This window comes from Nyctereutes procyonoides, unplaced genomic scaffold (genome assembly GCF_905146905.1).
Source record: "Nyctereutes procyonoides isolate TBG_1078 unplaced genomic scaffold, NYPRO_anot_genome, whole genome shotgun sequence".
Lineage (NCBI taxonomy): Eukaryota > Metazoa > Chordata > Mammalia > Carnivora > Canidae > Nyctereutes > Nyctereutes procyonoides.
This window is the reverse complement of record NW_026575040.1, coordinates 253991-275382: the sequence shown is the minus strand read 5'-3', so window position 1 is coordinate 275382 and position 21392 is coordinate 253991. Positions and strand designations below refer to the sequence as shown.

Genomic DNA, 21392 nt, shown 5'->3' with positions numbered 1-21392 from the left:
CAGCAGACTGTTCCTTTTTTTTTTTTTAAAGATAGGTTTATTTATTTGAGAGACAGAGTGAGAGAGAACATGAGCAAAACCACAAACAGGAGGGGGAGAGAGAAAATCTCAAGAAGATTCCACTTTGAGCTCAGAGGCAGACATGGGGCTCGACCTCACAACCCTGAGATCCTGAGCTAAAACCAAGAGGTGGCTGCTTACCCAACTGCACCACCCAGGTGCCCCACACTATTCCTAGCAGCAAACTGCAATCAACTCCAATGGATAAATGTTATGGTATGTTCAAACAATGGAACAAATACAGCAATGAAAAAACTACAGCTAAAAAGAATAAGTTTAACACACAATGTCAAGCAAAAAAAGATGAGAAAGAACACACATATAGTACGACTTAATATGAAGCTTAAAAAAAAACAGTCAACACTAAACCATCTTGTTCAGAGATGCAGATATATATATGACAAAACTAGGGAAAAGGAAAAGATTAGCACAGAAGGGAATGATCCATCATCTGGAAAGAGCCTGCAAAAGGCTTCTAATGCTAGCAATATTGTGTTTCTTCACCTGGGTGGAGCTGGGTGGTAGTTCCCAAGTATTCACTGTAACTTATGTTTTCAATACATATAAAACTTTTTCTTGTGAAATAGAAAAAAAAGTAATATGAACAAAAGATGGAATCGAAGCACTTAGGAAATACAAACTATTTAGAAATATACTAAATCTTAAAACCTATGCAATGAAGTCAAATGGCACACAGAAGAAAATGTGTACCTTTACGTTTGTTAAAGCAATTTAAATCATGGTGATCTCATAAACGAGAAAAGCAAAAGAAAAAAAGACTCACAAAAATGAAAAAGAAAATTAGATTTAAGGACTGATTCTTTGAAAAGGCCAACATAATAAAACAGACAAGCTTCTGACAAGTAGTCACAATAAAGAAAACAACTTCAGAAATGAAAAGAGCTTCATAACTATAGATTCAAAAGTAAGGATGAGTGATTTTTTTTTTTTTTAGAATCTAAAATTACTAAAACTGACTAAAGGAATGGAAAAAAAAATGGAGATTCATACGTAGAAAAAGAGAAAAACGTATCCAGCTCAGACGTTTATTTAAACCATGATTTCTGCTTTCTGAATCTGACTGCATTCATTGGGCTTTTCTCCTTTATGTGCTTTATGATGCAAAGTGAGACTAAACTTAAGAGAGAAAGTTCTTGGGATCCCTGGGTGGCGCAGCGGTTTGGCGCCTGCCTTTGGCCCAGGGCGCGATCCTGGAGACCCAGGATCGAATCCCACGTCGGGCTCCCGGCATGGAGCCTGCTTCTCCCTCTGCCTGTGCCTCGCCTCTCTCTCTCTCTGGGACTATCGTAAATAAATAAAAATTAAAAAAAAAAAAAAGAGAGAAAGTTCTTGGGACACCTGGGTGGCTCAGTGGTTGGGCGGCTGCCTTCGGCCCACGGCGTGATCCTCGAGTCCCGGGATCAAGTCCCACATCGGGCTCCCTGCTTCTCTCTCTGCCTGTGTCTCTGCCTCTCTCTCTCTCTGTCTCTCATGAATAAATAAAATCTTAAAAAAAAAAACAAAAACAAAAACATGATTTCTAAACCCTAGGAGTACTGATATTTTGCGCAACATAATTCTTTGTCATGCAGGACTGGACATCGTAAGACATTTAGTAACATCCCCTCTACCCACAAAATGCCCACGCCACCCCCCCCCTCAGCTGGTTGTGACAACCAAAATTATCTCCAGGTATTTCCAGATGTCTCATGGGAGGCAAAACTGGATCCAGTTTGAAATTTTATTTAAACTGTCCTAGATTTTAGAAAAAATACACAAAGCTCATCAAGTCATCTTATGAGACTACATAATCCTGATTCTGAAATGAGACAAGAGGAGCCTAAAAGGAAGTAAATAAACCAAACTACATTAAATTTCACTTAAAGTAGAAAAAGCCAAAAATAAAGTACTATTATATCCATCTTGTCCCTCCAGCCACCACCAACGAAGGTGCTGAGTATTATGAACATAAGGATGAATTCACAATTAGTAAATTTCTACATGTAATTCACAAATTGTATCTCTACATATACAGAGCCATGAAAAACAAGGTAAATCCACACATACCATGTTCATGATATATTGTTAAGTGAGAAACAGAAGTTGCAGACATTCCAGAGAGGGCAAATTGAACATAGCATTTATATATGTTTTTCCCATCTTGTTTCCTTCCTGAGGCCCCACCAGAATTATAGTTGTTGTGAATCAAAACTATATTAACACACAATGATAACAAAAAAGGAAATGGGCCGACCAGCAGAAAAGAAAATTCATGAGTGTTAGCAGATGACAATATGTGGAAGAATGGGAATTAGTGGAGCAAACAAGTACAGTAGGTTAGGGATTACAGGAAGCAAATCTGCCCCACAGCACCCCTAGAGAGCCTCTAGACTCTAAGACACTGGGTACACGAGACAGCAGGAATTACAGATCAACCAAAAGCCAAAACACAGAACATGTCCAGTCCCTGAAACACAATGCTCTCCCCTGTGTCCTTACACAGCACCTAGGCAGACATATTTACCTCAAACAGGAGATTATAAAATGTCATGTCCAAAGAAACCAAGTAGGTCCAGCCACCATTTATTATTACACCACAGAAAAGGGGGTTGGGGAGAGCAGCTGGAAGTCAGCTTAAATTCCTCCTAAACACTATTAGTTGACAAGTCTTGGCCACAAAGAACTCTCAATTATCTTTTCAGAACCTCACTCAAATAGGAGTAAGAAAGGAAATAAAGAAAAAATATGAATAACATAGAATAGATATTTGAGGAAAATTTTCAAAAAGAAAAACAAAGATAAACCGGGGGGGGGGGGGATGTATTAAAGAGAAAATAGAGATGCCAGAGAGGGAGAGGACAAGGATATCAAAGTAACTCCTTAAGGACACTTATGATTACATCTATAAATCAAAAATAATATGAATAAAGAATAATTAGAACAAAAAGTTCTTAGAACTTATGGTACGCCATTGGAGAGTTCCTCCAATGAACCACATCCCCCAGCATTCATCCCCTTTTATGGTCCCCTCCCCCACAGTCAATCTAGGCTGGCCACATGACCTGCTTTAACAATAAATGTGGTAGAAAGGACACTGGGCCAGTTCCAGAACTAATAAGCCTTAAGAAGGGCTGACAGCTTCTACTTTTGTGCTCTTGGCAGCCAAAACTTAGGAATTTGGACTACCTTTCTGAAGAAAGAGAAGCCACAAGAAGAGGTCTATCCAAGAAGAGGATGAGATGTCACGAGAAAAGAAGGGCTATGTGAAGAAATACCAAGGCACCAGACAGGTAAGTAAGGAAGCATTTGGGTTTTTTTTGTTTTAATTATTTTAAATATTTTACTTATTTATTCATGAGAGACCCACAGAGAGAGGCAGAGACACAGGCAGAGGGAGAAGCAGGCTCCTCACAGGGAGCCCGACACGGTACTCGATCCCTGGACCCGGGATCATGACCTGAAGCAAAGGCAGACACTCAACTGCTAAGCCACCCAGGTGTCCCAATAAAGAAGCATTTTGGACACTGCAGTGCAGTCGTGTCCAAATGACCATTGGTCCCAGGCACTATCGGACTGTGCAGTGTGGCCAGCAGAAAAAAAAAAAAAAAACTGTGGAGCTAAGCCTAATCAGCCCACACAATTGTAGGGAATAGAACAAATTAAGTTCAGGGTAACTGGTTAAGAGGCAGTAAATAATTAAAACAACTGAAAGGTTATGCTGTCCAAATTTTAAAAATTGAAAGACTTCCAGAATTTGAAATTTAAAAAAGAGAGAATAAAGGATGCTAAGACTCAAACAAAGAGGTCTAAAATCCCATTGGTAGGCATTCTAAAAATGAACAAATAGAGAAAACGGAAAGGAGAAAGTCATCACAGAATACAAGCACACTTAACCCAGGAGAAAGATAAAGGAGTCCAACATTTGAAAAGAGCCATCCATACTGAGTGTCCAGCAACAATGAAAACAAAACAAAGCAAAACACACACACAAAAAAAAAACTAAAAATATACCATTACAATATTTGAGAACACCAAGACAAATTCTTAAAAGTCTCCTGAGTCATGCACAGATGAGGAAGACTTAGAATGGCATTAAGCTTAAACACCACCATTGGCTAGAAGACGACAGCACAGTCTTTAAAATTCTAGGGAAAATTATTTTCCACCTAGAATTATATATATTCAACTAAACTATCAATCAAATAAGGCTGTAAAATATAATAGCAAGTAACATTTATTGGGCATTTACTATACACCAGGCACTGCTCTAAATGATTTACATGTACTAACTCATTTACTCTTCATAGCTCCCCCAAAATCGAGGTACTACTATCTCCCCCATTTTACAAACAAGAAATTAATGCAGAGTGGTTAGGTAATCATCCCAAGGTCATATAGCTATTAAGTAGCAGAACCAAGATTCAAACCTACAGTGGTCTGGTTATATATTTTTCAATGTTAGAACTCAGAAAATGTACTATTCCTTCAAGCTAGGATTTTCCTTGGGGATGTACTCAGGCAAAATGAGAAAGTGTTAGCAAGAAAGAGGATATGAGATCAGATAACAGTGGATCCACACTAGTGGAGGAGACAAATATTTCCAGATGACAGCTACACAGCCAGCCCAGAGGACAACCTGGCAAGGCTGGTGCAAAAGAACCGAAGGCTCTGGAAGAGAGTAAGAGCTCACAGGAAAGAGAGCATCACTTTTTATTTTTATCTTTTTAATTTTTTTTTAAAGATTTTGTTTATGAGAGAGAGAGAGAGAGAGAGAGAGAGAGAGAGAGAGAGAGGCAGAGACACAGGCAGAGGGAGAAGCAGGCTCCATGCGGGGAGCCCGATGTGGAACTCAATCCCAGGTCTCCAGGATCACGCCCTGGGCTGAAGGTGACACTAAACTGCTGAGCCACTGGGGCTGCCCAAGCATCACTTTTTAAATTAAGAATTATTATTATAAGGAGGACATTGCAAAACAAAAGAGCTCTATAAGAAACGCCAAAATAGAAAACTTGACACTGCAAAGTCCTAATGATAAACAGTGATTGTTCATAGAACTAAATATAAATGGTGTTTTAGGAAGGGAAGTGGGTGGGAATGTGCGTGACATGAGAGTTAAATCCTTATATCTATTTATAGTACAAAGTCAATAAATTATGCCCTAAATAGGTAAATCTGGAAATCCAGAAAAGTTAGAGGTGGTGGTAAACTAGTGGGCATTTGTGCTGCCAGAGAAGTAACGTTGGGTCAGGCCTTAAGAAGCACAGATAGACTTAGAGGTGGCAATCCAGGTGAAGGTAACTGAAGGAATGGTCACAGAAATCAGGAGCGATACCAACAAAAAGGTGGTAAGTGGGGGAGGGAGGCAGGTGTTTCTCCTCATAGTGAACACCAGCAGCTCCAGAGAATAAACAGGTTATTTTTAGTATCTAAAAGAAAACAATTCAACAAGACTAAATTCTAAATAAGTTGTATAGTGAGAAGAAAAATCATCCTAGTTTTACTTTTGCTCAAGACAATTTATTTAACTCTTAAACACTGGAGAATTTTTACTTTACCTGACCCGTGGGTATTGGTTGATCTAGCATCTCAACATCCAGGTGCTTAGGAAGGTTATATAATCTGCAGAGTTCACATATCAACCACTTCAATTGCTGACGAAGCTACAAAACACATTTCGGTAAATAAACATTATGTTAAAGAGCCCTTAGAAGACATGAATAATGCTATGACTACCGTAAACCAATCCAGTAGGAAATGAAAAAAGTTTGTCACAGCTCAATTCCAGCCCACAGATAAAATAACCGTCCTTAAGAAATATTGTTAGGGGCTGCTAGTGTAAGAAGGTGACTATGGCTTGAATACAATCCCTATAACTAACACCTAGCAGAATGATGACAAAAGACTGAGGAAGGGGAGCTGTAGACGCTGTCAAATTTTTAGCTGGTAACTACTTTTCTTAGTAACTTACAACTTCAGACAAGAATACGTTTACATTAATGAGGTGACAAAAAAATAGAGGCAGTGTTGTTACACATGGGTTATAAAATTATACATTTCAGTCATATTCATTTAAAAGTCGAGGCAAATGTGGCCTAGTAGACAGACTCTTGGAATCTAAAGGACCTTGGATACAGTAGGCATCGTTCTAATTCCCTGAGTGTGAGGGTTCCCATCTGTAAAATAAGGAAATTAAAAACTCCTTATAATGGTAAAGATGAAATGAAATCTTCTGTGGAAACACTTAGCCCTTAGGTTCTTAAACGTTTGTCAAAAAAAAAAAAAAAAAAGGAAAAAGATGCACTAGGAAAACCATAAGGGTAACTCATTAAGTTCCCATTTTTACACCCAGATTGTTTTGTAAGCATATCTACTCATCAAAGCAAAGCAGCGAGGTAAATTACGTTCACAAACATGTTTTTCATTACTGAAAAAAAAACTGTTTTCAATGAATACGTTTAGGAATTATGGTTTAAGAAGAATGTTCAACACTGAGTAGACTTTTCCCAGAGCTAATAAGGTAACTTACTTCACCTGGTTAGGAACCGTTTCCCGGATGTCTCTGACCAGGAAAAGAGATGAAAAGGCAGGTTTATGAAGGACTAAGAAAGCAGAGAGAAGATTAGAATGGGTTACCAGCAGAGTAAGATTTTCCAAAGTAATCAAAGGAACAAGCAGATATTAGGAAAGTTGAGTAATAAATTAGAATAAAAATTTAAATTTAAAAGGTACTGTGGATTTAGCCCTCCAATAAGCTCAGAAGAACATAATGAGGAGGAGAAGGGGTGACCTGGACACAGACCCAGACACTCCAACCCCTGGCCAAGGAAGAGCTATGGGCGTGCCGGGGAGCAGCAGCAGTGTGGTGGAGTCACAGCGCGAACAAGAAAACTCGGGCTGTACATCTTTCAGGAATTTCAACTTTACACTCCCTCTCCCAAAGAAGCGTTTGAAGGATGGAAGAAACTAAGATGGTGGGAAATATTTAGAAGGTAGACGGACAGGTCTTAGCAACTCAGTAGGTAGCTTGGAGAGGGGAAGTGTCGGGAAATCTAGGTATGCAGAACCTTTAGTTCCCAGGTTCAGGCAGGGGTGACAAGCTTCAATATTTCATCTTGTCCCGCTCATAATCACAAAGAATTACTGAAGGGAAAGGGTGGGGCTGAGTGAGTGCCACAAGGTGGGTAGGCTCAAATTTAGATGTAGTCACTTTAAACAGTCATGGCACATCCAAGTGAGATTCCCTGGATCTACAGGATATATAGACAGATACACCGGCTTGACTCAAGAGATAAATTTTAGCTAAAAGGTACAGATTTAGGAATCAATGGAATATAGACCGTGATTTAAGTAACAGTAGTAAAAGTGATTTCTCACTTTTACTTTTAGAAAGCATGCAATGAGAAGAGGAAGACCAAGGGAGAAGAGCTCTGAGAAGACCAAGACAGGGTTCAGAGACAGGAACAGGAGACAGTGACCTGATGAAGTTCTCGTAAGATTATCAGTTCCCAGAGAAGAGGGATTTGTCTTGACTTCTGTACCCACCGCTGATGACACAGCCTGACATGGAAGTCAGTCAATTAAAACAAAACAAAACCTTCTCTCTGTTCTACTATTAAGAGTTTCTTGTACACACCCAGGAGGAGTAAAACTATAAACCCACACAAATACAGATTTATTTTTACAACACTGTTTGCAAAAAGGGCCAGATTAGAACAATATTCTACGCCTTGCCTTTTCACTTGCACATCTTGGAAAGTTGTATGCATTCCTATGGAATTAACTACAATAAACTATTATATCATAAAAACTGGTAGCCTTTATTTAACTGACTTTTTATTGGCAGACTTTAAGTAATAAATGTTTGTTAAATGGAGGAATGTCTCAATAAGGGAAAAATCACCACTACGAAACTGCTGCAAAGATGTCAGTTTTAAGGTTAAAAAAGGAGTCCCTGGATTTGGCAACTAGACATAAAAATTTTCAGTGCAAAAATGAAGGCACAATCTAGACTATAACGAATTAAGTAAAGCAAAAGTGAGGGAATACAACTTATTCTGTCGTGAAATGAGGTTATGAAATAACTGGTAGACTAGAAGAATAGAGGGTAATTTGGTTTTCTTCTTTTATGTAAATATATTAATTTTTTTAAAAATACAATGAGACCCAATTTTATGCCCTAGCTCATTTCATTTTGTGAGCATTTTTTGATGAAAAATTTTAGACAGCGGAAAACAGTCATTACTACTATTATAAAACTCATACTTCTGGACCTTTTTAGAGTTACCCTCCTAAAAGAAGATAGAAGAAAAGGGACTAATTTCCCTGTCCTGTCACATTCTCCTGCTGGAGATGCAAACGTGTGTCTGTCTAGCTTTTTACTTTTACCTCTATCCTTCCTGCCTCTCAGGACCAGTCTCTACTCTTAAAATACTCTTCAAGTGATTTCTTCTGCTGTTAATTTTAGGAATAGATGTGTTTAAGCCACCCATCACTTATTTTGACAAGAATCTGAGGTAAGATTCTAACTTCCCCTATTCTTAAGTGTTTGAGTGTTTTAACTTACTCTGAATTCTCAATTGCAGGACTGTGTCTAAACTATTGTCTATCTGTCCAGTCCAACACCAGTATGTAATATTCTTATTTAATATCTAATTGGACAAGTCTCTCATTACTTTTTTCAAGTTTTTTTTTTAATTATTTACTCTTTAAAACAAGCTTTAAAAAAAAAAACAAGCTTTAGAGTCATTTTGTCAAGTTCCAAAAATAAGACTGTTGGGATTTTTTAGGGAAATTAATTGCATTCAATTTATAAATTAACATAAAGCTATGGAGATAATAGACATATTTATAATATGGAATCTGCCCATCCAGGAACATGGTAGTCAAGTCTTTCATTCCATGTTAATCTTTAAAAAAAAAGAGTATAAAACTGTATTGAATATGACCTCAACTCTTTAAGCATATTTATTAGAGTCTATACATTTTATTAGCAAGGGGAAAAATGCTGATAGAAAATAGCTATCATGTCTACAGTGGTTATCTTAGGCAGAAATCTTCTCCAAAATGTCTATTTCCCTTCATTTTAATTAAGTTCTCTCACAATAGTCATTTAGTTTTAAAATCATAGAAAACAGATTTTCCAAATTCTGTAAAATGGAAAGTTATATTTCTTCATATTTGAAAAAAAAAAAAAAGAAACACATTTTCTTTGTGTACCTATGGCTTTTCCTGCAGTCAGAGACTCCTGACCGAGAAAGCCGTTCCCCAACACTAGCACTGATATCATTCTAGCATGATTTCCCCTCAAATCCACCGCAGTCTTTTTTTCCTTTTTCTATCTTCCACCTTGGCTAGTGGTCCCTACCAAAAATGCTTGTTTGGTTTAATAATCAGATTTCACTGAAAAGAGACCACCTAACTCCTTATCTAAATCAAAGCTTAACCTATGGGGAATAAAAAAGATAAGTCGGGGCAGCCCTGGTGGCCCAGCGGTTTAGCACCACCTTCGGCCCAGGGTGTGATCCTGGGGTCCTGGGATCGAGTCCCATGTCGGGCTCCCTGCATGGAGCCTGCTTCTCCCTCTGCCTGTGTCTCTGCCTCTCTCTCTCATGAATGAATGAATGAATGAATGAATAAATAAATAAATATTAAAAAAAAGATAAGTCAGGTAGTACAGAATCTGAAGGCCAAAAAACAAATGAAACTGGTGCTTAGCTTCTTTAAGGTTATCAAATAATCACTAATCAGACTTTTCTATATCCTATTACCTCTTAACACTTAAGTTCTGCATATAACATTCTTGGGGGGGGGGTGGAGAGTAGGTTGGCTTATCTTCTCACCGAATTGTTGTTCTTAGTATCTTCTAGACGTTCCAGCACTGACGTCAGATTTGGGTCATCAGAGTCCACAAACCATATTGGTGAAGAGGTTGGATAAGATTCCTGTTACAGAGACATCTATGTTAAACACATTTACATACAGACTAATCTGGGTATGCAAGTTGGCCAAATGGCAAGATGACAATGGATTTAAGTAAAATACATCACAGTGAAGAAAAGCAAAACACTAAAATCTATGCATGGAGAAAACTTTTTTTGTAATGGGTTTTTTTTTTAAAGAAGTTTTATGGTGTAATTTTGCCTCCTCCATGTTACATAACTTGTACACTTAAAAAAAAAAAAAATCAAGCAAAATGGGGATCCCCGGGTGGCTCAACTGTTTGGTGCCTGCCTTTGGCTCAGGGCGTGATCCAGGATTAAGTCCCACGTCGGGCGCCCTGCATGGAGCCTGCTTCTCCCTCTGCCTGTGTCCCTGCCTCTCTCTCTGGGTCTCTCATGAATAAATGAATAAAATGTTTTTAAAAAAATCAAGAAAAAAAAAGTAGTTTACCCAGTAAGTAGTAGCTATTTAAAACAAAAAAGGAACACTGCAAAAAGTTAGGTTTTATTGAAAGCTGGAAAAAAAATAAATAAATGGTACTCAGGCACCAGGGAAGATGGGCTTCTTTCCTTTACAAAGAAAGGTCAATTATGGCCTGGATTCTGCAGCTTTAACATTTTTTAAGGACTTTACGATCTGGAATTATAAATAAATCCCTCAAAAAGCAAAACAAAAAAGAACAGAAACAACCAAAACCCAAAATATAACCACCTCACAACCCTGAAGTATAATCTATAAATTCAAACCATACTACTTTTGCCTTTCAGTATAACAAAGCTACATTTCTAAACTTCATCTAGAGGAGCTCTAACCTAATTTTTAAAGGTACAGCAAAGGAGTGTAATCTAGGCACTTGTTTTAAAAACCTTATAAATTCTAAAATGATTTTTATAAATCTTACTATACTCCTTGCTCTCTAATTACAAGAAGTTTGAGATTTTTCTCCATTGAAAATTGGCCCCCAAATCAATCCCATTTGATTTCACCTTTCTCCTACTCCTTTCCAAGCCTCCTCAGATCGTAGGGAGGGATGGAATTTCTAAAGGAACAGCTTCCTTAAACGAGGCGAGGATTGTTTCTTGAATACTGCTGTGCTGGAAGGCAGAACAAGCAGCACCGTGGTGACCACGCGCCAAGTACAGCTTTCACTGGCCACGGAGGCGAGCCTTTGAGACGGCATCCTCCCTGCACGTCCTCCCTGCACAGCCCCTGCCTGGGCGCTACAGCTCCGAGGCCACGACGTCCCTCAGCGCCTAGTGGGCAAGCTCGGAAGTGGTCCCAGCAGCCCTAGCCCTGGGATTCATACTCCTGTGGGACTCCCGCCCCTGGACTGGCTTCTAACAGACAATCCAGCAGGCAAGGTGAGGTTGCCTCTGGGGTTAGGTGACAAAGAGACGGGCCCTTCTCTGTCGCTCAACCTCCCTCTGGTGGAAGCCATCTCCTTTTGGAGAAGCCTACAGCCACCTGGCAAGGACCTGCGAGGCCTCTGCCCAACTGCCAGGAGAGGCGACTAATCCTACGGCAGGAGAGAGGCTGCAGGCAGGTTCCCCACGGTCTCGCCATGGGCCATGGGCCGTGGGCCGTGGGCCGGCTGCAGCACCAGCAGCACCTTGACTGCCTTGCAGGAGACGCAGCCCCAGTGAGGCCCGAGAAGCTGGGCAGATCCCGGCCCACAGAGACTGAGGCACCGTTGGCTGTTTTAGGGGGCCACATTTGTTACGGAGCAATACAGAACTAATTTAAACCCCATAAAATTCCAATATGTTATTCCATCACAAACTGAGTACTAACAAGAAATGCTATAGCTACATATTTTTCAAAGTACAATCACATGGGTTGATTTTTAAAAGTTAATGAATAAAGTATTACACATGCTTTCACCTCCCAATAGACATTTACTCACTGTTTTCTGTTACAAATTAGGGAAAGTTATTATTATGAGATACTAGTTACAGAATCATGAGGTTCTAGTTACGGAGAAACAATTTTGCAGAAACACAGTATTAAAGCAGCGTTGCTTTGAGAACTATAATCTCAATTACGATATAAGTTGAAGTCAAAGAGATGGACTATTTTTGAAGCTCTCAATTTTAAAGAACAAAAATTTGGATTGAAGGAGGACATCATTAAATCTGTTCAGTAGTGGTTTATTCTGTATTCTCATTCTTCTAATTCTTATTGTGTCCCAAACCTCTTCACAGACTACAAGAAAAACTATCTTCAAAATTAATCTTGCTCTTAAAGAAAACTACTTATTATTACATTTTCTTCTTCAAATTCTTCAGCCTTGTTTGGGAACACACCATCTAGGCCTTAGTTTTGTATCTGTAGCCAAAAAAAAAAAAAAAAAAAAAACAAAAAAAAAAAAAACAAAACAAAACCCACAAAAACCCCCAGCCAACTATATTTTAGAACTTCCCTGTGTAGAACTTCTGCGAACCAAAATAAAATATATAAATTGTTGCTCTGGACTAAAACCCCTTAAAACCATATCATGACCCCTGTAACAACAAAACATGACTGAGATCAGTTAGTACCTAGGACGTGCTCTTTTAATCCTAGAGAAGGCAGGATGAACCCTCGGTCTAAGCAACTACTTCAACCTTTTCAAAGTGAGGCCCTCGACCCCTGAGGGGAACCTGCTGGGCCGGCAGCGCAAATAAAAGGCAGTGACGCCTCTGGAACCACAAACTAAGCTTGGAGTCCCAGTATTCCTCACCACCGGGCATTCAAGATGCTTCAAAGACAGAGAAAAAGGTGTTTTACCTAAGAATATCTGTGAATAAGTAGTAAAAGTTCCTTTACTAAATCTTAATCCTTACGTAGGTCTTTTAAATAGTGCAGTTGATGAAATGGAACACACCCACGAGAACTCAGAGAACACTCGAGAAAAAGGGTTTGTGTGGCTGCGCTGTGGAAAGTGAACCAACCACTTTAATGCAACCCCAACTTTACTTGAAAGGATGACTGATAGACAATGTTATTTCAACTTGGGTTTCTGATAGACATTTTCTGAAACATGAATAAAGAGTGTGTCATTTCAAGGAAAACAAAGAACAGTATTTATTGCCTATAATAAAATTCAAGCTTTCAAGCAAAAACTAGAATTTTGGAAAATCTGTGTCCACTACTATGAGCTTGAGAGTTTTCCAAGAATATTCTGATGAGATTGCCGCTGATCTTAATATAATGTCTTATTATATAATGAAACAGATCAACATTTAGAGGATTTCAGTGAACCATATTTTCCACATGACCAATACATTATGTTATAAATCATGCAAAGATAGAAAATTCATTCACAGTTCAAGAAAGACCAAGTTTTGGTGAACTATCCAAAAAAGAATATCTATAATTATCTAAATAACTATTAAAATATTCCTACTTTTTGCAACCAAATATCTGTAGGAGGCTGAATTTTCTTCATATTTCAACCAAAACAACATACCCTCACAGACTGAATGCAAAAACAAATGACAGACATCAAAAGGTTCATAAGAAATGTAAAATTATGCCACTATTCTTACTAAAATGCTTTAGATGACAAAATATGGCCATTTTTCATAATAGTATTTTTATTCATGTTTATTTCAATGACTATTTTAAATATTTGTTTTAATCTCTAATGATAAATATTGATAGACAACCTACATAAAAGCTCCTTGGGCCCTCAGTACTCTTTTTCTTTTTTTTTTAAGATTTATTTATTTATTTTAGAGGAGGCAAGGGTCAGAGAGGGTGGGAAAAGGGAAGGAGAATCCTAAGCGGACTGACTCCATGGTGAGCACAGAGCCCCGTGAGGGGCTCCATACAACACCCTGAGATCAGGGCCTGAGCATGAACCAAGAGTCAGATGCTTGACTGACTGCATCACCCAAGCGCCCCTCATCTTCAGATTTTTTTTTTTTTTTGAGAGAGAGAGAGAGAGAGAGAGAGAGCGAGCATGAGCTGGGGGAGGAGGCAGAGGGAGAAGGAAAACCACAGTCCCCACTCAGTGGGAGCCTGACACAGGGCTCCATACCAGGACCCTGAGTTCGAGACCACAGCCAAAGGCAGAAGCTCAACAACTAAGCAACCCAGGCACCCCTCACTTTTAAACAGTATAAAAGTGTTAACTCCAAGAAGTTTTAGAATAGCTGCCTTCTCCACACCTCCTGCAGCCTAGCCCTTCCTTACAAGAAGGTCCCTCACCACTCTCTGCTAACCTATGTGGTTCTACTGGAGCTCGTTTCCCCAACTTGTTCCCATCTGCCCATCTCTTTCCCTTGACCCAAAACTTGGGCACAGGTCTCTATGAGCCCATCCTACTCCCAGTGATTAGCTGTCAGATGGGCTAAGTGAGACAAATCGAGGTCTTCTCTGGAACTAAAATCCACCTTCTGGATGCTCTGGAGTCTTAAGGACAAAGTTGGCCACCCTGAGATAGTATTTATCTTTCCATCAGAGAGGGATTATGCAAACCAAATTGTTTTCTAGAGGGTCATATTTTCCATCATGACTGTGAGAACACCCATTTCATGGCACACTTGCTAACATTTTTGCCAATGTTAAATAAAAGCTCCTACGTGGAAGAAAAAAAGTTCCTATGCAATTTGTATTGGCTTCAGAAACCAACTGATTGAATAGGAATGGAAAGCCAACACTTCCAGGGAAGTTTCAAAGGACATTACCTATACACGTAAGCATTTAGCTCTAGCTCTTAAGAGTCCAAAGCATTATTTAAAATAGAAAAAAGAGAGAGAGAGAGAAACCATCAGTCTTATTCAGAAATAACTTTCTGTGTCTATTTTCTACATAAGTCCACTAACCCCAATGTGTGGCTCCATATCAAGGACCACCAGCAAAACTCTGCCAGAATGGTCCGTTTCTACTATCTTTCCAAATAATAGAACGTCGCCATCTGCAAGGACTTCATCACTCTCTGAAGATGGACACATACAACTTTTGTTGAAGGTTCAGGAGCATAACAGTTCTAATTCTTTCAGAGACCAGTTATAGGACGCATTACCTTCACACTGTGTTCCATAAATTTGGAGTGAAGAATGATACTGACGGAATTACCGTACAGTGCCCTAATAAGAGTCTAAATAAAGTCTGACATTTAATTTTTAAGATTTATTTTTAGAGACAGTGGACATGCACGGGCCCATGCATGAGTTGGGGGGGAAGCAGAGGGAGGGAATCTTCAAGCAGACACCCTGCTGAGCCACCCAGGTGCCCCTAAATGCTGACATCTGGGAAAAAAGGCTACCGAAAGAAATTGCTCCCTAATCATTTTGCAAGCAAACAACGAAGTAACTTGATCAGAGCCCAGAGAAGCAGAGTGAAAAATCTAACACTTGGTAAAAGAAAAATGCATACATACCCTGTGATCTGAAAAATGCTTAAGTGTTCTGAGTAGCAAATCACAGCTAATCAAAACATCATTCTAATTAAACTGAGGAAGAGAAAAAGATGCTGGAGAAGATCCAAACCACCTGATCTGCAGAAACCAATGGAGTTTCCTTGGTTCTGAGTCTACTTTGTCTTCCAGAATAATCCCTTAGCAGAGAACAGAGCAGAGCACTGTTACAATGGCCTTGGAAACAGGGACTCTGCTTCATCCCCCGGCTCTCCAGGAATGCTTTATGTTTGGCAGTAACTGTTTCAGTTCAAGTCCCCATCTCTCCACTAGCTGACATCCATCTAATACTATCCTTTCCCAGGTCTAAGGAAGTTTAATAAAAACAAAACAACAAAAACATCAAGTTACTCAGGGACACACCATTCATAAAATGGAAACCTGAGTCTCTTTTTCACGTGTCTGTTCTTCCAAGGAAGGGTTTAAAAATGGCAATAAGGGAGGATAGGTAGGTAAGGACTAGGAATTTGACTCTATATTATAAATTGGTCAGATGATTGAAAACAATGATTCCTCTGACCTGAAAGTACCACTTAGGTGTTATTTCCGAATGATTCTCCAGGAGTTCAATTTGGAAAGGTAATCTGTCCCAGAAGGGCAGACCAAAGAAAAGGTATTGGGCTCTTTAATCAAGTTGGCTCATGATTTCCTTTGTATAACCTTCGCAGGGCTACTTTTTATTTAGTGTAAAGAATAGAAACCTGAAAAAAAATTAAGAAATTAACAGCACTGATTTATTCCCCATGAAAAGCTGTTAGAAAGCATTTTCAAAATAAATTGTTATCCAGATACAAGAGACACTATCAGTTTCATATTTATAGAAAACATTTTGACTACTAAAGAGCTTTCTTACATAAGCTTTCATGTAGGACAAAAAGTATTGTCTATTTTTTTTTTTTTAGAAAAACATAGTAGAAAAAGTGATTTAAGGCCCCAACTACTAAGTATAGACTAAACCTTTTGCTCTCACCTAAACTCAGGGTTCTAATGTTTGTTATGTTAGTGCCCTGCTGTAGGTAGCAGGGCGGGGGGGGGGGGGGGGTGTGTGACTTTGGCAATGACCAGTAGAAATTGGCAAAACAAAAAAAATGTGCAAACACAAGTAGCCTGGCAAATAGCCACTCATTCAAAAAAGGAGTTTATGGTTTATGCTACACAAACAATAACATTAGTATGAAAATTTGTTTGCCAGCTAATTTACACCCTGGGTGGTGGAGTGAGGGAGGGGAGATTTTCACTCTGAACTACTAATTCCCTACCAAGAGTTACCAGATTTCCAGAAGTCCATATAAGAAGAAATGGAGTTGCCGAGTTATGTTAAATATTTCAAAAGGACTAAAAGAATGCCATATTCTACTAGCTCCCAAAAAGGCTGCACATGCTGCTTTGCTTCTAGGTGTGAGCATAACAACTGCATGTTAGTGTTAGTGGAAACTGGCAATTAGATTTGTTTGCATGACACTCCGTATCAGGAGTTCACACAAAGTAATAAAAAAGACTCTTTGAGGTGGAAAGTAGCATTTTTTCCCCTTCATATTTTAAGATTAGGACAAATCTATATAACAGGAAAAGACGTAGCTCAATTCCCTTGGCCTACAGAGTCAAACATCTATGTTTTGTTTTTTCCTTTTTAAAACTGTCTTTCACATGAAGTCAAATTACAGATTTCCTATCCAGTGACCTATTAAATACTGTAATATTTAAAACACGTCTTGATGTTACCTCCACACTTTTGACAAATTCTTGGCAGTTAACTTACACAAGAGTTAAGATTTTTGTTGAAACAGAATATAGCTAAAATAGAAGAAATATTTACTGAGCATTTACTGAGTGAAAGATGAAGAGCATAGAGACTCTTCTCCCCTGTCATAAAAAGAGAAACATCTAAAATTATTAGAAGAGAACATTAGGAAACATAACCAAAGCAGTAAAGATTCTAGAAGGGAGAAAGGGGAAATAAATACCACCAGTGACTGAATAGTACTTCCTAGAAGAGCCTTGAGGGATGGTCAGACGTGGAGACAGATCGGGGTGGGTAAGGGGTACATTTCACGTGGGAAAAATGGCTTCAGAAGCCTCAAAGGAAATGGGGGCACAGGATTTTGGGAAGACTATTCAGAAACTGGCAGGCATGAGTGCAAGGAAACAACGGGGGAGGCGCAGTTTTCTCAAACGTTAAAGACACTGTGTAAGTATGCTTCCTGGTGAGCAAGGGAAAAGACAGGGCCTAGCACGTGGAGGAGCTCAATAAATATCTGGGAATAAGAGCAAAAACCAAAAAACAGATAAAATTCAGTAGTCTTTTTTTTTTTTAAGAGCTATAACATTTTTTTAAAATAATTTTTATTTTATTTAATTTATGATAGGCACACACAGAGAGAGAGAGGCAGAGACATAGGCAGAGGGAGAAGCAGGCTCCATGCACCGGAGCCCGACGTGGGATTCGATCCCGCGTCTCCAGGATCGCGCCCTGAGCCAAAGGCAGGCGCCAAACCGCTGCGCCACCCAGGGATCCCAGAGCTATAACATTTTAGAGAATAGCAATTCACAAACACAATAGACAGGAAATCCAACCTCATTTTTTTCTTTGCTTTTTCCCCCTCTAAGAAAATGTATGGGCACCGGGAAGCCATGCAGATTTTATCAAACACCTACCTATGCTTAAAGAGTGTCGTCTATCTTTTAGAGATACTCACTGAAATATTTACAGATGGAGTGACAGACCAGGAACCTGCTTCAAACTAATCTGAGGTGGGGTACAGGTGACATAAGATTGGCCAAAAATTGACCACTGTTGAGGCTGAAGACATGGAGGTCCTCCACACTATTCAACTTGTGCATGTTTGAGTTTTTTCCATAAAAAGTTAATACACGTTCCTGTACACTGAGCACTCAGCATGGTAACTATTTTCTAGTGAGACCTCTCACAATCCTGAGTAGCTCCTCATACTGGCCCGTCCCACACCCTCCTTCCACCCGGTGTCTCTAATTCACCCTGTGCTCCGTTCCGTGCAGCTGATTCCTATCAGCCTCCTCTGCTTCTCCCTGGGGACGATGCCGGCGTCTGCAGTGGGACGATTCTGTGCTGTGGGCACAGCCTGGACACTAAAGGACATCTGTCACCCCTGGAGCCCTGGCACTAGGCGCCAGCACAGCAGCGGTGCGACCCTGCGGCCACCGAGGTGACCACAGCCATCCACACACACTTCCTGAGACCACACCCCGGAGAGAACTCCTTCTGGCCAGGGCAAGCACAGTTTTCCCGACTTACCTCAGGAATTTAGGAGCTGCCCGAAGACTACATGGTGCATCTGAGCACGTAAGGCAGCCCTACTACGTCCTGGGCAGCTTCCCTGCAATGGTCACCATGCAGGCCAGTCTTCTTCATGCTCACTACTACTTCCTGCTTCCCATGCATGGGAAACGTTGTCCTTTACCAGCCTATAGCCTCATACTTTGTCTACTTCTAGGCAAACCCCATTTTCTCAAGCTTTGGTGTCTTTTCTGGATAGTTCCCTCTGCCTGAACCAAGCTTCCAAGCCCAAGATTGTACTCACCTGTGAAGGCCCCACTCCACTGCTACCCCCCCCCCCCCCACACACACACCAAACTCTAGTTAAGAGCTGTCTCGGTCTTTCCTAACGACCCCGTAGAGCTTGACAACCCTCGGTCATACGAAACTCTTCCCCAAAGAGGATTTTGTTCTGAAAACTGCTCTACCCAGTTTTGCAAACCGGCCCTAGAACAGCACACCTAGACGCTGCACGCCTGCTCTCCCCAGCACAGCACTTGTCTCTGTCTCTCAAAAATACACAGCTGCTCCCGCAGAGCGTCTGAAAATGATTTCACTGTCAGTTATCATGACTTCCAGCCCTTTCCAAACTCCCCAGTGCCACCGGCTTCACCGGGAGTCGGACGCACCAGACTTGGCTCCAAGGAGCGCTCGGCGGAGGCCACCTGGACTCCTGCCGTCAGAAGCTACTCCGCGGCTGGGAACAGCACCCCAAGTCAACGGGTCACCGTTCCCTCAAACACACCCAGGAAAGAGTTCTGAAACACCAATCCCGGTGTTCCTAACGAGCTTCCAATTTAAACCAGAGGGAGCTTTAAACTGCCGTTTCGGCTTTGTGACCTAAAATCTTCTTTCCGGGCAGAAGGCTTGGACAAACATCCCCCTCTGCCTGCAGATCATCCCGAGGCTTACGCCCAGGGGGGCCCGGCGGCCAGAGCCCGCGGCAGCACCTGCGAGCCCGGGTACGAGGCGCCCTTGGGGCTCGGCCGCCCGCACGGAGCCAGGCCTGCAGGAAGGGGTCGTTCAAGCAGCACCGGACGCTGCGTTCTCCACTCTCCCTGGAAGGCGGCAGTTCCCCGCGTCAGCTCTGCCTTAAACGTAGCTGGGGTAATAAGGGAGCCCAGGGACAGCTGACTGCAGAGTAGGGGCCCCCCTCGGGTGCCGGGGCTCCCCCTGCCGCCAGGGACAGCGGGTGTGGCGGCCGCGGTGACTCAGGCGGGCCCAGGGGGCAGTGAGGGCCGAGCGCCCGCAGCCCCACGGCCGCCCCAAGGGACAGGTGGGGTGGGCCGCCTTCCTCCCCTTCCTCCCCCTCCTCCCCCCTCCTCCTCCTCCTCCTCCCCCCTCCTCCTCCTCCTCCTCCACCCGCGCCTCGCTTCAGGGCTGGGCCTGCGCTCCGCGGGGAGCCGGGGAGGGGACGGGGCCTTGAGGGGCGACTGCCCCTGCCTCCCGCCCCCTCCCCTAACCCCTAACCGTTCTCCCCCGCCCCTCCCCCTCCCTTCCCCCTCTCCCCGCCCCCCAGCCCCCGCCGAGCCCCGCGCCTCACCGTGATGTTGCAGTGCAGCGAGAGCGGCGGCGGCGGGCGCGGGCTGCCGGGCGGGGCCGGGGGCGGCGGCAGGAACTGGCAGTGCAGCTCGTCCAGCTTCCAGCTGACGACGCGGAGCCGCTCGTGGTCCTTGTGGAAGACGGACGCCAGGAGCTCCAGCTCGGCCTTGAGCCCCGCCACCGACATCCTGCCCTCATCTCCGGCGGGCCCGGAGCCGCCGTCACGGCCGCCGCAGCCCCGCAGGGCACCCCCGGCCGCCGGCCCGCGCGACGCGGCGAGAAACGGCGGGAGCGGCGGGGCTTCGGGCGGCTCCCGGCAACCGACTCGGCGGCCCGAGAGCGCGGCCCCGCGGCTTCAAAGGGCAACGGCGCCGCCGCCCCCGCCCCATGCCCGCCCCCCGCGCCCCCCCCCCCGCGCCCCGGCCCCCGCGCGGCCCCGCCCCCTCCCCGCGGCTCCGGCTCTAGCGCCCGCACGCCCCGCCCCCGCCCCCCGTGCGGCCCCGCCCCCTCTCCGACTCCGCCCCCGCCCCGCCCTGACCCTGACCCCGCGCGCTTCTGCCCCGCCCGTCGGCCGCGCTCCGCGGGCCCTGGGTCGCGTCACCTGCAGGATCCGCAGACCCCTGCGCGCCTCTGCCCCGAGCCAGGCGGGCCACCTGGGCGGGGTGGGGACGGGGCGCAGGGGGTGCAGGGCCGCACAGCTGCTCGCACCCGGACCCGCCCCGCTAGCCCGGGCCCCTGCCAGGGTCTTTCTCTCCCTTCCTTTCCTGCCCTGAGCGTTGGTCCCCTTCCCACGCTTAAGGAAACCCTCTGACCTCCCAGGAGGCAGGACTGGCCTATTTTCAGTGAAGTCTTAGCTCAAATGTCGTGTCAGAGCGCCGCCCAGTCACCCAATACCGCGTCATCCTATGTTAACGTTTTTACTCAGCCTCAATCACTGATATTTTGCTTATTTGTCCATCGTCTCTGCCCAACACGAATGTCTTCTTCAGAGTTGCATCCAGGACCTGGAACAAGGCCCTTCGCAGACACCCAGCGTCCCTGCCTGGATGCTCCTGTGAGGCCTGCCCAGCACGTGCTGCAAGCCGAGGTGCGTTCCGTGCGGGTGCAGGATGCCTGGCGGGTGCCTGGCGGTCCCTCCAAAGGACCCGAGCCTAACGG

The 21392-nt window shown here is 43.0% G+C and overlaps 1 protein-coding gene across 1 annotated transcript in view; it reads right to left on the bottom strand.

The window, feature by feature from the left end:
• UBE2Q2 (ubiquitin conjugating enzyme E2 Q2) overlaps positions 1–20598 on the bottom strand; it is a 59960-nt gene extending 39362 nt beyond the window's left edge. The window contains exons 1-3 of the mRNA XM_055319785.1: positions 20236–20598; positions 9900–10001; positions 5616–5720 (exon numbers count right to left, since the gene is read on the bottom strand). Coding sequence (XP_055175760.1) covers positions 5616–5720; positions 9900–10001; positions 20236–20421 — 393 coding nt within the window. The 5' untranslated portion in view covers positions 20422–20598. The remainder of the gene's footprint in view (positions 1–5615; positions 5721–9899; positions 10002–20235) is intronic.
• Positions 20599–21392: the final 794 nt, after the last annotated feature.